General features: G+C 40.2%; 1 protein-coding gene across 3 annotated transcripts in view; it reads left to right on the top strand.

Annotated features, from left to right (window-relative positions):
- Positions 1 to 16627, top strand: part of LRCH1 (leucine rich repeats and calponin homology domain containing 1) — a 184115-nt gene extending 167488 nt beyond the window's left edge. The window contains exon 19 of one of the 3 annotated variants that reach the window (XM_036889680.2): positions 14392 to 16627. In XM_036889680.2, coding sequence (XP_036745575.2) covers positions 14392 to 14502 — 111 coding nt within the window. In that variant the 3' untranslated portion in view covers positions 14503 to 16627. Of the gene's footprint in view, positions 1 to 6069; positions 9928 to 14391 lie in introns of those variants that run through there. The other 2 variants (XM_036889677.2, XM_036889679.2) reach the window with 2 other exon arrangements.
- Positions 16628 to 17077: the final 450 nt, after the last annotated feature.

The raw sequence follows: 17077 nt of genomic DNA, 5'->3' as shown, positions 1-17077 counted from the left end.
TGAAGGATGCTGTTGGTATTTTGATAGGGATTACATTGAATCTGTAGATTGCTTTAGGCAGGATGGCCATTTTAACAATATTAATTCTTCCTATCTATGAGCATGGTATGTGCTTCCATTTATTGGTATCTTCATTAATTTCTCTCATGCGTATCTTGTAGTTTTCAGAGGATAGGTCTTTCACTTCTTTGGTTAGGTTTATTCCTAGGTATTTTATTCTTTTTGATGCAATCGTGAATGGAATTGTTTTTCTGATTTCTCCCTCTGCTAGTTCATCATTAGTGTATAGGAATGCAACAGATTTCTGTGTATTAATTTTGTATCCTGCAACTTTGTTGAATTCAGATATTAGATCTAGTAGTTTGGGAGTGGATTCTTTAGGGTTTTTTGTGTACAATATCATGTCATCTGCAAACAGTGACAGTTTAACTTCTTCCTTGCCAATCTGGATGCCTTTTATTTCTTTGTGTTCTCTGATTGCCGTGGCTAGGACCTCCAGTACTATGTTGAATAACAGTGGGGTGAGTGGGCATCCTTGTCTTGTTCCCGATCTTAAAGCAAAAGCTTTCAGCTTCTTGCTGTTCAGTATGATGTTGGCTGTGGGTTTATCATATATGGCCTTTATTATGTTGAGGTACTTGCCCTCTATACCTATTTTGCTGAGAGTTTTTATCATGAATGGATGTTGAATTTTGTCAAATGCTTCTTTGGCATCTATGGAGATGATCATGTAGTTTTTGTCCTTCCTTTTGTTGATGTGGTGGATGATGTTGATGGATTTTTTCTAATATTGTCCTATTCTTGCATATCTGGCATAAATCCTACTTGATCATGAAGGATGATCTTTTTGATATATTTTTGAGTATGGTTTGTTAATACTATATTGAGTATTTTTGCATCTATGTTCATCAGGGATATTGGTCTGTAATTTTCTTTCTTTGTGGTGTCTTTACCCAGTTTTGGTATTCGAGTGGTTATGGCCTCATAGAATGAGTTTGGAAGTATTCCCTCTTCTGCTTTGTGGAAAACTTTAAGGAGAATGGGTATTAGTTCTTCACTAAATGATTGATAAAATTCAGTGATGAAGCCATCTGGTCCAGGAGTTTTGTTTTTAGGTAGTTTTTGATTACCATTTTAATTTTGTTGCTGGTAATTGGTCTGTTCAGATTTTCTGTTTCTTTTTGCTTCAGCCTTGGAAGGTTGTATTTTTCTAGAAAGTTGTCCATTTCTTCTAGGTTATCCAGTTTGTTAGCATATAATTTTAATAGTATTCTCTCATAATTCTTTGTATTTCTGTTTTGTCTGTAGTGATTTTTCCTTTCCATTTCTGGTTCTGTTTATGTGTGTAGACTCTTTTTTTTTTTTTTTCTTGGTAAGTCTGGCTAGGGGTTTATCCATTTCGTTTATTTTCTTGAAGAACCAGCTCCTTTCTTTCACTGATTCTTTCTATTGTTTTATACTTCTTGATTTTATTTATTTCTGCTCTAATCTTTATTTTGTCCCTGCTTCTACTGACTTTGGGCCTCCTTTGTTCTTCTTTTTCTTATTTTGTTAATTGTGAGTTTAGACCATTCATGTGGGATTGTTTTTCTTTCCTGAGGTAGGCCTGTATTGCAATATACTTCCCTCTTAGCATGGCCTTCACTGTTTCCCACGGATTTTGTGGTATTGTATTATTGTTGTCATTTGTCTCCATGTATTGCTTGATCTCTGTTTTTTTTGGTCATTGATTCATTGGTGATTTAGGATCATGTTCTGAAGCCTCCTTGTGTTTGTGGGGATCTTTGCCATTTTAATTATTATATGTCTTGGTGTTGTCTTCCTTAGGTCCCTTGTGTTGGGAGATCTGTGCACCTCCATGGCCTGAGAGACTGTCTCCTGGGAAGTTTTCAGCAATTACACCCTCAAAGACACTTTCATTCCTTTTTCTCTCTTCTTCTTCTTATGGTAACCCTATAATGTGAATATTGTTCTATTTGGATTGGTCACAAAGTTCTCTTAATATTCTTTCATTCTTAGAGATCCTTTTTTCTCTCTGTTCTTCAGCTTCTTTGTATTCCTCTTCTCTAATTTCTATTCCATTTACCGTCTCTTCTACGACATCTAATCTGCTTTTAAATCCCTCCATTGTATGTTTCATTTCAGATATGGAATTTCTTAATGATTGAATCTCCATCCTAAATTCGTCCCTGTGTTCTTGAATATTTTTCTGTACCTCCATGAGCAGGTTTATGATTTTTATTTTGAACTCTCTTTCAGGAAGATTGGTGAGTTCAGTTTCATTTGAGCCTTTTTCTGGTGTTTGTGAGATTTCGGTCTGAACCTGGTTCCTTTGATGTTTCATATTTGTATGTGGCACTCCCTAGTGCCCAGAAGCTCTAGTCTGTGGAACTGCTTAGCCCGTCGAGTGATGTTGCAGGTCAGAGGGAAGCGGCGCTGGTGCCTGGGGGGAGGAAAAAGCTGTTTCCTGCCTCCTGGCTGCAATTCCTCTCTCCACTGTCAGAACCAGTGGGCCGAGCACACAGGTGTAAGCCTCTGTGCTTTGCATTTGTAGCTGCCATACGTGGGCCTCCCTCTGGCTGGCCTGACACCAGGGCAGGGACTGCTGGTTTGCAAGCAGGTGCCAGTAGGCCAGGAGGAAGGCACAGCATGCTGCATATCACAGGGAAGCTGAGTAGCCAGCCAGGGGGATGGAGCGCCTGAAGTTCCTGAAATGTCCCAACCTGCTGGGCATAGCATGCCCAGACAACCCTGTCCACCTATCCCTTCTCCTGTGCAGGAAGCTCCATGCAATCCCCGCCCCAAAGCCTCTCAGACCGCCTACCTTTCCTTTGTCCCAGAGCAGCTGGATGTGGATGCTTGTCCTCCACAAATGGCTGGAATCTCAGTCTCTCCAATTATTCTGCCTGTCTTAGCTTTCCAACCCCACTAATCACCAGAGCACCATGCAATGTAGGTTTGTGCTCCCAAAGCAGGTCTCCAGGGCTGGGTGTTCAGCAGTCCTAGGCTTCCACCCCCTCCCGGATCTGTTTCTCTTCCTCATGTGGTGAGCTGGGGTCGGGGAAGGGCTTGGATCCTGCCAGATCAAGGCTTTGGTGCTTTACCCTGTTTCGTGAGGTCTGCTTTTTTCTCTAGGTGTATGCAGTCTGGTGCAGCCTTATTTCCTGTTGCTCTTTTAGGAGTAGTTGTATTAACTGTATTTTTGTATTATATGTGGTTTTGGGAGGAGTTCTCTGTCTCACCTCTCATGCTGCCATCTTTAATCTGACAATTAAACATTTTAAAAGCAGCATTCTCAGAAGGTTTTAAATTATAATTCTAGATAAATTGTCTTACTGATTCCTAGAGTTACTCTCTAAGTCCATTAAATTGGTATTAGTGCTTATATATTTGGAGAGAATTCTGGAAACCCTTCCCTACCTCACTCCACTCCCTGTTGTAAAATAGGGCTTTAAATTTTCAGAATGACCATCAACATTCCTGAGCTATGATGTTTTAGATTAAAAAAATACTTTTAAGCATATTGACCTTAAAAATTAAGATTATATTTAAATAAGTTGAATATATTCTAAATTCCTTAGAATTCAGACTATATTACACTCAAAATGTCTGTAAACTACTGTTGCCAAATCTGTCTACATTTCATTGTTGTATCCATTTTATCTGGGGGACCTGAACCAATCCTGAATAGTAATCTCAGTCACACACTCTTGTTGTGACTCTGAGAATTCAGTTTACTTCTGGTGATTGTGATTTCTGTTCACTGTAATGGTAATTAGCATCTACACTTGCCTCTGGGGACTCTAAGTATATTAACTGTTCTTTTCAAATGCCTTAAAGTAATTATCAATACTCTATAATATGTGGTGAAATTTTGTCTCTAAATTTCCTTCCTTTTTAGTGTTTTCCTATTTTAATTTTAAGAAAAAAATGTGTAATCTCTAAGTCTCTCTCATTAAGACTGAAATTTGGAAAGCTCAAGATTCAGAAAGGTACCAGGTTTCCCCAGCAGTTCCAGCTGTGGTTCCCATCATAGCCTTCCTGCCAGGTCTCCTCTGATGTCCAGGAGCTGTGTGATGTGGGGTAGAACCAGACCGCAGGGCTCAGAGGGCCACAGCAGCCCTTACTCCACGAATTATAGGGAGGCAGATTTTTGCCTACCAGGCAGTCTTAGACCCATTCCTTTTCCTTTAGACATCATGATTTCACTTAAACCAAACACCATAAACTGAGTCTAGGTCCTACCGGTTTTGATCTGAATTAAGCCCAGAATCTATGGCATCATGAAATTAGTTTCAGGACACAAAGAATAGTCTGTGTTGGCTACTTGCATGAGAAATAATGTACTACTGAATAAGGACACTGAAATTGGCAAGATGATCTGACTCACCTTTAGAGCTGTTGGTGACCCAACCAGAAATTTTCCATAGAGTTATGGAAAATGTTTTGAAATATATGCTGGGGATAGAATGATTTGCTTTTAACATTAAAATACCACTTTTGTAAAAATCACATTCCAGTTTGTGGGTGCCTTCTGTCTTATGTCTGTCTGCCTTGCTTGGATTTCACTGGTTAAGCACAATTAGTGCAGTAAAACTTCCTTTCTTAGATGTTTCCCCATCTGTTAATCCTTGACCAGCATCTCTTTCCAGTGAAACCCAACCTATATGTAACTATTTTAATTCTTGAGAAAATAACAGTGGTAGTTTGATTCCTCCAAATCCATTGGGAAAAGATTGCATAATCTGAGTAGATATGTGATTTATTGATATCTTAAAGTCTTTTCTTAAGAGTATCTATATCTTCATAAATTTAAGAGTAGAATGTTTTTAATTTTACTCAACACACTTGATATTATTGTATTCATATATATCTGAGGGCATCAGGATAACTTCAGAGGATATAAGCAAGACAGAGTCTATTTTAGAATCATCTTTCAGTTGCTCTGTGGTTTGCATATGCTTAGATATGAGTTTAGAATAAAAGGCAGTATTATAGCAATGTATGTCATAAAATATATTTTAAATATTTTGCTTAATTTGGAAATAAAACTGCACTTATTAAGTACATCACAAATATTTTCAATCCTCATTTAATTTAGACACAAAACCACAACTTTTCTATCAGACTGACATATCAGTGATAAACACCATTAATTTTAAGATGTGGTCATTTCTAATTCAGAAATTCGGTGTATCAGAAAACTGCTTCCTGGTAGTAGACATCCTGAAGTCAACTCAGAAGATTGAACATCTTATTTTTGCATATTATTGCTAATATAAGAAGCAATAATAAGAAGTTCTGCTTCTTATGTGGTGACTGCCAAGTAGACAGAACATGGAGACCTGTGCCCCTGCCCCCGTATGTGGTGGTGATGAAGAAATTTACCTAATAATAACCGTCTTTGGGGATGGACTTTTATTCTAACTGCACATCTTGCCTCCCCTAGACTTTTGGTTTATGTGTAGTTGCAGAAACATGAAATTTAATGTACTTTTTGACACATATAGAGACATAATTAAAACTACATTTCCCAGAGTTTATCAGTAATCCTAAAACAGAAATAAATTAGGTGTATGTGTTACCTTTCAGAGAGAGATACTTTGTATTCATTCAGTCTTCATAGACCAGGGTGAAAAACGCATTAAGAGAATGGTGAGGAGAGGTGAGGACCAAACTTGAAAGTTTGTATTTTCTCCTTTAGTAAGTTTAAGTCCAAAGTGTCCCAAGTGAAAAGCCATTGGTGAGCGCGTGGTACCACTTGCATATTAAAACTATTTGAATGCCAGAGTGATGTGTAAATTGCAGAACATGCTGTTCCTCAATAGCGAGATTGTGGGTGGAGGATTTCCTTCCCTAGTTTGCATAAACCACGTTTGGATCTGCTACTTTTCTTTTGTGATGGATTAAAAAAAACTGATGGTGGAATGGGTTTCACCTGGTTGAAATAAGGGGTTATTTTTGCCATTTGTAGTAATAAAAAATGTGTGCTTCTTTCGAGCTGTTCTTCTGTGTATTTTTAATCGTATGCACTGTCTCTTTCTGTTCTAATGGCTGCCCTCGGAATAGGCTGACCTCTGCTCTCCGTATGACATCCTGCAGTTGGATTTTCGTCACATTCGAAAGGCTGTTGACACTCTGCTGGCACTCGGGGAGAAACCCCCACAACCAACTTCTACCCTCCGCTCCAGGGACCTTATAAGCTTTTGTCTTGTCCATATTCTCTTTATAGTGCTGATCTATATCACCTACCGCTGCAGTGCTCTGCCCGCATAACGTCTGCATGTGTGTCCAAACTCGCCGCTGTGTCACCCTGATCCATTCCAGGGTCCTTCCTCCATCTGAGCCTTTGCCTTGCAAACTGCCATCCCTGTCATCTCTTTAGTAATCTCTCGAGTTTTGAAGCTGAACTTTTACAAATCACATTTTACAAAAGCACACACTTTATAGAATGCAGTTCCTGTTGAATAATTTCTCTCACTTACTGAAAAGCAGTGCAGTAAAGCGTATCTATAACTCACGCTCTCTCATTCACATGGTGCCGCAGCAGTGCTATGCAGTTCCTCTTCTCTGTCTCCCAGTGAGCTTCACTGCCCTGGGTAGAGTGCAAGAAGGTTCTAGAACAGGGGCAGAGGGGATTAGCACATGGAAATCTTTCCTTTGAATCAGTATTTAAGTCGAATCCTAATTCAGGACTGGGCAATTGAGCTGTACAGGGGCTGCCTTGCAGAGGAGACAGAAAACCAACATTTTTGGCTCAATTTGCTCCATAAAAATCTTAGTATCACTATTGACCAAGTTGAAAAAGTAGTACCATTTGGAGAATGACTGCTTTGCTGGCCATTCAGTTGTATTACTCCGTTTCCTTCAACAGGAGTTGTGAAGGAGCCCCAGGGCTGGTTGCAGCCCACTTCCACCCAGAACAAGCGAGCCCCTCTGCCAAGCTGCTTGAGGCAAAGCTATGCAGGAGGGTCCTACTGCCCTTAGAGCGCCACCTGGAGGATTTCACTTGCACACCACTTTATGTTTATTTTTACAGCCTACTTGTTAGGTCTGCTCTGAGGCACTTAGAAAAGCATTTTCCAGAAGGGGTTTCTGTTTTTAAATAACGTAAAAGGTTGTTTTGCTTCTGTGCAACTTCACATCATAAGTGCAGGTTCAGATTGTGATGGATTTGACTGTATTCGCTTTCAAATAAAGCCATGAGTCATGGGACATTCTTGGTCCTGGGTCTTGGGTCACTATGGCAGAAGCCAGTAATAAGATTGCGCTTATTTTAGAAGAATGTAGTTTCTCTAATGACTTGAAATTTCCATTTAACCTTTGATTTCCAGTTTTCAGTTTTAAGATTAATGGTTTATGTAATAACTGTCCACTTCTGGAGCAAAAGTGATCAGTTTGTAATTAAAAGAAAAAAACCATTAGAATCTTATACATGCTGAGATATTTTTAAAAGATGTTTTTTTCTAGTAGAGAAGGCCCTGCATCAACGTTGAGGCAGTCTCCCCTAAGGTCAGTTTACATTTGCTTGCCAAGTAATATTTCTTAAATTGGAGAGATGACGGAGTTAACTTCAAGATAAGTTTCTAGTTTGCTGAGATGCAAACAGTCTCCATAGACACTATGCAGAACATAATTTTATTTTTCTGAACATGGCCAGAGGACCTGAGAATACGGAAAAGCTTACATAGTTAGAAGAGTGTATTTATAATGATTCTTTGTTGCTGAAACAGATCAGCTATTCTAGCAGGAAACATTCTTTACATGATAATATTTTGAGTTAACTGAGCTTTTTCCTCCTGATTTCATGGTGATTGGTGAAATACAGAGTATGTGTAAGTTATTAATTAAACCAAGTTGTATTAAGTAACCTGCAGAATGTACAGAACTGCCTTGGGTGCTATCTTGTATTCATCAGTCTGTAACACAATAAAATCCCTTTGTATGATGTCTCACAAGCAGCCTGAGCCAGAAGTTGCTTAGTAATGCCTTTTGCGTGTCCAGGTCTTTGTCAGCCCGCTGTTGGGGTGATCTGTGCGTGCCCCGATTGGCTCTCAGCGGTTCTAGCTGGCTCTGCGGTGCAGTGGGGCTTCCCTTTAATAATCACCGCTGGGTTTTTTCTCTTCTGTATGGAGACCAAAAGGGAAGAAGTGAGGGGACTTACTGGTGGCCACGTGAAAGAACATTCTGTCAATAAAAACTGAGTAGAACAGTCAGATGCGATCAGATTTAACTTTCAGTGCTGACTTGGCTCGTTCTCCAGCTGCATTCATGTCTCAGTTCCGGCATCCGGCATGTGTTCTTTGCACGCCCTTTGGTTACTCCTGTCGTTAGTGTTTCTGTGTGCTTATGTGCTGCTCCTCTCGGGGTCTGTTGGATGGTATTTTCTCATCAAGTAGCATGGTAACTGGCGAAGAACAATTAATTTAGTCCTTTTGGCAACACTTTGAATGTCTTGCCCATTGTCAAGCTGTTCATTTCTTTCCAGAATATTAAGCCCTTCCATGGTTCTTTCCCAAGGCACCCACACATCAGCTCATACGCTAGTGTGCTGCCTGCCATTGCAGCGTGACTGGGGAGACCTGGCTGGCCTACTTGTCCTCTGAGAAGTGGTCAGGGAGTTAGTTGTGTGATTTATGTGTGCATACTAAATCTCCTTCCTCTCAAAAAACAGGACAGTTTTTCAGTACTCCCAGTGTCTGATAAAAAGAATCACTTATTCATTTACATTTTCTTTTTGATATAGATAGATCTATTTGAAATAGAAGGTTCTCTTTCTCGAGTTTCTCCAATTGGTGGCAACTCTCCAGTGTCAGGATTTCCACAATGTGTGACAATTAATTTCTATTAATTCGTTCTATTTATGGATTTGTGGTTCTATGTGGCTCACTGTTCTAGTGAAAGACATTCATGAAATGGGGCTGATGGAAAGGGGCTTTCAGAACTCAGAAGATAACTGAGTAGGAATTTCATCCTTGAGAGTAGATAGATAAATCCTGCTGCCATTTATTTGTGAGTAAGAAATTAAATTTAGCACATGGTGCCTAGTGTTATCTCTCTAAAATCCATGCTGGTTCCTGTCACAAGGCCAGAAGTCGTAAGACTAAGGAAGGGCATATTACCTGGAGAGTAAAAGAGGTGGACAACAGATTAAAACTTCAGGAGCCTGAAAGTAATTTTGGATTAGTTGAAAAATATTTTAATTAATTTTATTTCAGGAGATTTTGTTTTTAAAAGGAGGCTGCAGATTTTAAAATTAGTTCACAATAAACAATCAGTTAAGTATATAGAATGTGCACTTTTTTTTTCTTCTTTAAGACTGTCAGGGTCCGGTTCCTTAGCTTTCACTGTGATTTTGTTCCTGCTTGTGTTCCTTCATTCATGCTTCAAATACTGAATGAGCACTCTTTGTGCAAGGCTCTGTGGTAGGCCTTGGGGATAAAAAGGTGACCATGACACATGACCCTGTCCTCAAAAAACTTACAATCTAGACAACTTTTTCTGTGAAGTGCCAGATAGTAAATATGTTAGGCTTTGTGGACCATACCATCTCTGTTATGACTTCTCAATTACTGTTGTGGTGTAAAAGCAGCCATAGAGGATTCGTAAATAAATGGGTGTGGCTGTGTTCCAATAAAACTTTATTTACAAAAGCAGGCTCTGGGCTGGACTGACCTGCAGGCTGTTAGTGTTTGGACCCTTAACTAATAGATCCAGTGAACAAATAAGGAATATGATAAGGATGTGTGGTAGGTTGGGTACAAGATACTGTAAAACCTGTGGAAAGAAGACCTCCCCTGATGACAATGGGTATCTGTGAGGCCTTCTTGGAACTGTGATATTCGCACTGAGACCTAAAATATGTGTAGGAATAGTCAGACGGAGGGGCTGTGGGTTAGGGAGGTGAGAGGAGGGGCAGATGGTGTGGAGAATGAAGTGTTTCAGAAAGGAAGGCCTAGAAGGGTAGCATGGCTGGAAAGCAGAGTATCAAATGGAGAGAGACAAGAGATCCTCTCACTCCGTAAGAGGTAAGAGTGTGACATGGTCTCCACTTTGCATTAGAATAAACTGGTCCTTGGCGAGCTCATGTGGCAGATCAGGAACTTGAAGCTCTTTTATGTTAAAAAATGCTGACCGTTTTGTTTTAAGGTTCAATCCATTTAGTGGGAGGAATTTACATTTTAGAAATAGTCTGAACAATATGAATAACATACTAACATAAATGACTTCATTTCAGTCTAGCAGCTGCCCTGGAGGTAGGCATGGGGCTGTTTGAGAGCATAAGAAACTATAGAAAGAGGAAAGCTGGGCAGAGGCTGCTGTCACAGGCATTTTCTTCCAGGACAGGTGTCTGTCCCTCGCTGCGTGAGAAGCCAACTGAGCTACTGGCAGAGCTAACACCTTTTACTGAATTGAGGGTGCTCTGATCCCCACCTGACACTGAATTCTGTGGAACTTGCCTCGATAGGACTCCAAGGGTTTGGGGCCTCTTCCTGCCTCATGGGCACAGACACATACTCTCTTGTTAATCAAGGAATTTATGGGAAGCAGCATGAAGTCTCGGGAAAAGCCCAAGTTCTAAGACTGAGATATGCTCAGATCCAAGTTCCAGTACCTACCAACTGTGTGGCTGTAACAAAGTTACTTAAACTCTCTATGTCTTAGATTTCTCATCTGTAAAACAGAGATATAATATCTACCTTACAGGGTTGTCATAAAGAACTAACCAGTGCAGATCTGTAGCATTGGTGATGGGTATTTAGGAGGTGCCCTGGTAGTCTTTCCAAGTTAGCATTTAGTCTTTATGGCTTGTTCTCCTTTGCCCTGTTTGCTGTGAGTCTGAAGAAGGGTGGGTGAGGGGATGTGAGTGAACCTCATTGATGCCACTATTGGAGAAGCAACATAAAGCATGAGTTCTTCAGAGGGGATCAGAAGTATTATTTTTATGCAAGATACTACTTCATGACTATTCTGTGCTTTGAAAGGAAACATAACAAAAGAAGCTCATGGCTATACTAGAACAGTCTGTTGCCACATTCTCAAGGATCCTCTAACTTTAAAGTCAGCGTAAATATAGAGTGATTTCTGACAGTAATCAAAATTGTGTTGCCCTGGTACATAAAAGTACATATAGACTAATTAAATAGACTAGAAAGCCCAGAAATAACCCCTCATGTACATGGAAATGATCCTCAACAAGGGGGTCAGGAACACACGCTTGGGGTAGGACAGTCTCTTTCACAAAGGGTTCGCGAGAACTGGAATTCACATGCAAAAGAATAAGTTGAACCCTTATGCCATATTCAAAAATTTAATCAAATGGACTGAAGACCTACATGTCAATCTCCAAACCATGGAACTTTAACAGAAAGTATAGGAAGTTTCAAGATATTAGAGTTGGCAATGATTTCCTAGATATGACACTAAAATCACAACTAACAAAAGCCAAAATAGACAAATGATACTAAATCAATGAAAAACTCTGTGCATGAAGGGACACAATTGACAGAGTAAAAGGGAAATTTATAGGATGGGAGAAAATATTTTAAAAAGAAGAAAAACATATGTAGGGTAGTTTCTGCTTTATGCTCCTTCTGATGCCAGCTTCTAGCTCACTTCAGGGTTCCCTTCTCTCCCACAGGGGATATGCAGTGACAGGACTAGTGCAATGGAGAGTGACCTTCTTGTCCTGGCTGCCCTCCCCATTTCTGGCAGGCTGCCCTTGCTCACCCTGTCAGTCAGTACTTCACAGCAGTCTTCACCACAGACCTGTGATAAAAGAACGGTCTTCTTTGGTCCCTCCGTCCCCATCAGTTCTCTAGGTTTCTTCGGGGGGTCTGAGTAAAAGGAGAAGCCAGGAAGGTTGTGCGGAGGACCTTTTTATGTTGGCTCTTTACACCCTGTCACCAACTGTAAGAGTGGAAGGGAAAATCTTGGCCTCTGCACCTGATTTAGGAGTGAGGAGACCGGAAAGGTCAGAAATGCTGCTTGGAAAAACAAAGGTCTGGGAGACAAGATTCTCTAAACTAACTCAGTCGGTGACCTCTCCACAAAGTCCTGCTAGCGGGAGGCGGAGGCCTCAGTGCCTAGAGCCCTCAGCCCTTCCCAACCATGAGCTCTGTCTTCCAACCTCCGTGGACCACTGGAGCCACCTCTCGTCAGCGGGACCGGGGCAGTCATCATGGACTCCTTAAGTTCACATCTCAACAGGACTCAGGATAGGGCATCTAGTCCCATAAAGCCATGTTGCAGCCTGAGATTAGGCCCTGTGGAAATATTGCTACTAGATCAGGAACATTTGGGACCAAATATAAGTAAACACTGAGGTCAAGAAGCAAAATGTCTTGTTTTTAAATTTCTATTTGTGTTCTTTGCCCAGTGCTCTCCTACTTTTGATCTACTGTTTTCTCTGGCTTGTGGAGCTTATGTATCATAAAATCCTTTGTAATTCGATGCAAAAATATTTGCAGTTTGTTGTTTATCTTTTAATTAATTTGGGTTTTTTGACATGCAGAAGCTTTAAACTTTAAGGTAATCAATTGTTTCTATCTTTCCCTTTGTAATTTCTTTAATATTACGTTTTTGGCTTAGAAAATTTTTCCTCAACCCTTTACAGAAAATACTAAATATTCATCTATATTTTCTTAGGAGAGGTATTTGGATTTTGTTTTTTTAACAGTTAATTCTTTAATTCATCTTAAACTGGTTTTAGCTTATGGTATAAAGTGAAGATTTTATTTTTTCCCCAAGTAATGCCTTGCACCAACTTAACCGTAATTAGTGACCTTTTATACTTTCCTACCAAGCTGGATGACTTGGATGCTGTGGGCGTCATAAGCATGAAGACAGCGTGTTTCTGCCCCCGCGGAACCAGCCTTAGCAATAATGTTTACGTTATTCCGGTGGTTTCGCAAGCCTGTGGCCGAGGGGTCAGGAAAGGATGCCCCCTGACATCTGGCTGGGGCGTGAGGAGGAGCACCAGCCACCCTGGCCTAGTGCACGGCTCGTGACTCGCCACGCAGACAGAACCTCCCTCCTTTCTCCTGGTGAAGTTGGATGCCAAGTTGGCAAAGCAGCATGAACTTACATGCCCACCTAATGCCATTGAAAAGCTAGTCCCATTCTGATACATGGGAGGCACATGAAATAATGGTTAAAATGGTGCTTTACAGGACCAGTTGTCTTCTGTTGTTTGACATGCGGCCATTTCTTAAGGCCTAGAGCCAGAGTCTGAGATATTCTGAATTTACCACAATTGAGGAAGGAGGAGGGGTGGGGAGTGATAAGATGGTTGAGAGATTTGTATGAAGACTGCTGTTTTTAGGCAGGGGAACAACTCACCTCTGTCTGTGGTAATTTGTGGAGTCCTGCACTGGGGCAGCAGGAAGATCCAGTTCCTTAAGCAGGAGTCACACGAAGGGAAGAACTGTCCAGACTCCGCCTGCTTCATGTTAGATACTGTGCCCACCACCTGGGGCCCCAGTGCAGGTCTTATTTAATCCGTCCTTAAAAACGGTGGTCCCTGGGCTGTGCAGAATATACCCACAGCATCTCCGGGTAGCTGAGAGGGAGGGGGTGCTCACTGCAGTCTTTTCCCAGCCAAGGAGAAACACTCTGCAAGGAGATTCCCCTCATTCCCAGAGCCAAATGACAAAGGTGTAAAATTACTCCCTTGTGTTCTTTTGTAAACTGGTTGAGCATGAAAGGTTCTGCACACAAGAAGTGATGTGTGTTGTTTTCTTCGAGTCATAGGTGCTGGACATTGCCCAAGAGCAAAAATGCAATGTAAGAAAGTAACAGGACCTCTGTGTCTTTGACAGTTTTAAGAAAGGGTCTTGAAAGAGAGGCTATTGAAGGCTGTGGTTAAAGTTACTTATTTACAAGGCTGTTCTTAAACCACGAAGAAAGGATACTAGTCCACCACACGCCTCCATTCCAGAGATCACAGGATACAAAATCAAGGTTTTATGGTCAGAAGAACATGTGTGGTCTGTATAAGTGAGGTTTTTAGTTCCTTTAAAATGTGTGAGGGTCTGTTTGCAATTCTGCTTTATAACAATGTAAACTAATACGTTCTTGGTGTGTGGTTTCAAACTGAGACTCTGTAGCTCAAGTATTTAGTGTAAATGTTTTTTAAATGTTTAGATCTATTGCAGATTTCAAGGTGACTAGAGGCCTTTCTGGGATAACCCTCACTTGTGAAAAGGTCATCATTTTCTCTGCAAATATGGAAAAGGTTTTTGCAGTCAGTTGAGAGCAATAGAGGGAGCACAATATGAGGTGACCAGACAGGCATATGACAGAGCTCAATTTAACTCCCATCGTGTTGCAAGATTTTATGATTATGCTCTGGTCATCTAAACATTGATGTTTTGTTCTTCTTCCTTTTAGGAAAAACTATGTCTACCCCATCACATCCTTGAAGAGAAAGGCCTGGTCAAAGTGGGCATCACCGTTCAAGCATTACTAGACGTAACTGTAACGAAGGCTCTATTCACCTGAAACCAACTCCCCTCCTTTGGGTCGGTTCAGACTCCTCTCCCATCAGAGATCCTGAACTCTGTTCTCGGCACCTCTTCCCCTAGCTTCCCACTCACTGCCTGTCAGTTTCCCAACTCTAGTTGCATTGAAGGGAGGACGTAAGGGAAGACTTTTTATCTCTCAGAACTGACCTCCGAAGTTAAGACGTGACAGGTATGTATCTTAAGACCAGTGAGGGAGCTGGTTACAAAGAACTGAGCAGCACATCAATGCCTTCTACAGCCTCCTGCATTCCTTCCACACTCACCCACTGCCATTACCAAAACACCAAGCACAACTGTTCTGCAGCAAGATACATTTGTTTTATTAAAACCAAACTCATGTGTATTTAGTGGGGGTAGGGGGACTCAATCAGGTTTTTCACCACCAAATTTTTCAAGAAGTTTCTTGAGACCATTGCCTTTTAAAAAAAACTATTTTCGACACACAAAATATTTATATAAATATTATTTATTAGTGAGTTGTTATTCATCCTTTGGATGCAAATTGTAAATTAGGAAACTATTTTATTACTGCTTTTTTGTGGTTAAACACTTTATTTTAGTATTATAAATATTGAGTTATTTTCTATCCTCTTTGGTGTGCAGTAGTTCTAGGTCTCAGTAATCATGTTTTCTGATATGTATAACTCAGAAAAACTGTTAAAAACAGGTGCTTTGTGACAAGAATTGTTTTCTGGGGAGGCATTATTATACACCTTGGTTTGTGGAACATTGGTCTTATTTATATTTCTGCATTCCATCCAGTTTGCTACATTCCAGCAGCCCTGTTGTCCCCTGCTCTGATGAACTGACTGAAATCAAGAGAGCACCCCAAAGTTATTTGTAAATAGCTGTGATGGGAAAAAAAACATATTAAACTTGAAGATAAAAATGTGAAGTTATTTTTTGGATTCAGACTTATTTTGCTATGCACAAAACATTCATGTTTTAACACAAACTAGTAAGTGTTAGCATCATGTCTTGAAGTATAATTTTGCACGGTAACTTGGGTAATTAAAGAAAGTCTAGCACCAAAGGTAAATAGTGAGGAAATAGTATAGGAAAGTGGAGATGATTAAAAGGTTATTGTTTAACCAAAAAGATTTTTAAGGACAGCTTCAACTGAGTGATCAAGAATTACATAAGGCACTTAGGACCTACATCAGGAACAGCATTTCTTATAACTTGCCAGTTTTAAATGAGGAAAAGAGAAATTCTGAGATGTAGACATGCTCATTTTATTGTAGTTTAATTGGTGGCTTTCAAAGTAGCTCATAAAACACTGCAAGATTCCTGGTCTCCGGTGTGAAACTGCAGAAACGAGTCAGTAAAGTGGTGGGGCAGCTGCATGCAATGCCAAGGCAGGTTTAGAAGAAGGTTAAGTAGGTGGTGTTTGCAAGGCTGAGCAGCCTGGGAGGGAGCACAGTCAAACGAAACTAGAGAAGGGCCAGCCAAGGAAAGCAACACGTGTTGGTCTGCGACATTTACTTAAAGCTTCATTCAGACACCGCAACCCATTGTAGGCAGTTACATGCATGTGCATTCACCCTGCAGCTACAGATAACCCAGTGATTCATCATTCGAAGTCATGTGCATGCTGACTGCATCATCACCTCTGTGAAAAGTCATGTTAAGTTTTTAGAGCAGCAGCAGCCACAATTCATAAGCCAAATACGAAAGTGAACACAAAAGACAAGTCGCCATGAGGGTGTTGTGCATTGAACACAACCTAACATCAGCCAATGCCAAGTCTGCCCTCTGCTCTGTGCAAGGTGGAGGGGTTACTGAACATGGTCATTTGGGTTGGCAGCTAGCAATTAGTTCCTGTCAAATGTACTGTGCACTTTAACCTAACTTAAAATATATTTTAATATTTTCCTGTACTGCACAATTACCTGTTTTGTCAAATACCATAATGATATAAAAAAGAAAGGCATTTTGAACAAAGAGCATATTCAAAGTAAGCAACAAAGGTTGATTAATAGAAAAGGGAATTTAGGTTGCTGCACCTTGATGGGCATTCAGAATGCAGGATCCTGAAATATTTTTCTACATGTATATATGGCAACATGATCCTCTGTAATTCTTGTTCTGAGAGATTTTTTTTCAAAATTAAAATACTTCTTTTAATACTTATTTTCAGTATTTTCTTGAAGTTTACTGTAAGATACAAATGGCTTTAATATTTTGTAAAATGGCTTTTTATTCTAAATGCAGTTCTTGTATGGCTAAAATGTCTTCAGGATACTTGTACGCTGTTTATATGTGCAATAAAATGCATGGCCAGCTGACAGTAAGTGGACAAAATGTACATAGTGCAAATATCCTTCCTTTTATTATTTAACAGCCATTAAAACTTTGAATTTGTACAAACCATCTTCTGATTGACTTACCCATCTGATGCAAAGGTTGACTGTGGTCACATAAGAAATCACAGGGTGTTATTGCTAAAACAGGTTGTAGAAGTAATCCAGTGTATTTGTGTGTGTTTGTGTGCATTTTATGTATTTCAGGACAATTGTTTTTCCAAACTATAACCTTACCTGAAACCAAAG

Source organism: Manis pentadactyla, chromosome 17 (genome assembly GCF_030020395.1).
Source record: "Manis pentadactyla isolate mManPen7 chromosome 17, mManPen7.hap1, whole genome shotgun sequence".
Lineage (NCBI taxonomy): Eukaryota > Metazoa > Chordata > Mammalia > Pholidota > Manidae > Manis > Manis pentadactyla.
This window is presented reverse-complemented; position numbering and strand designations above follow the sequence as displayed.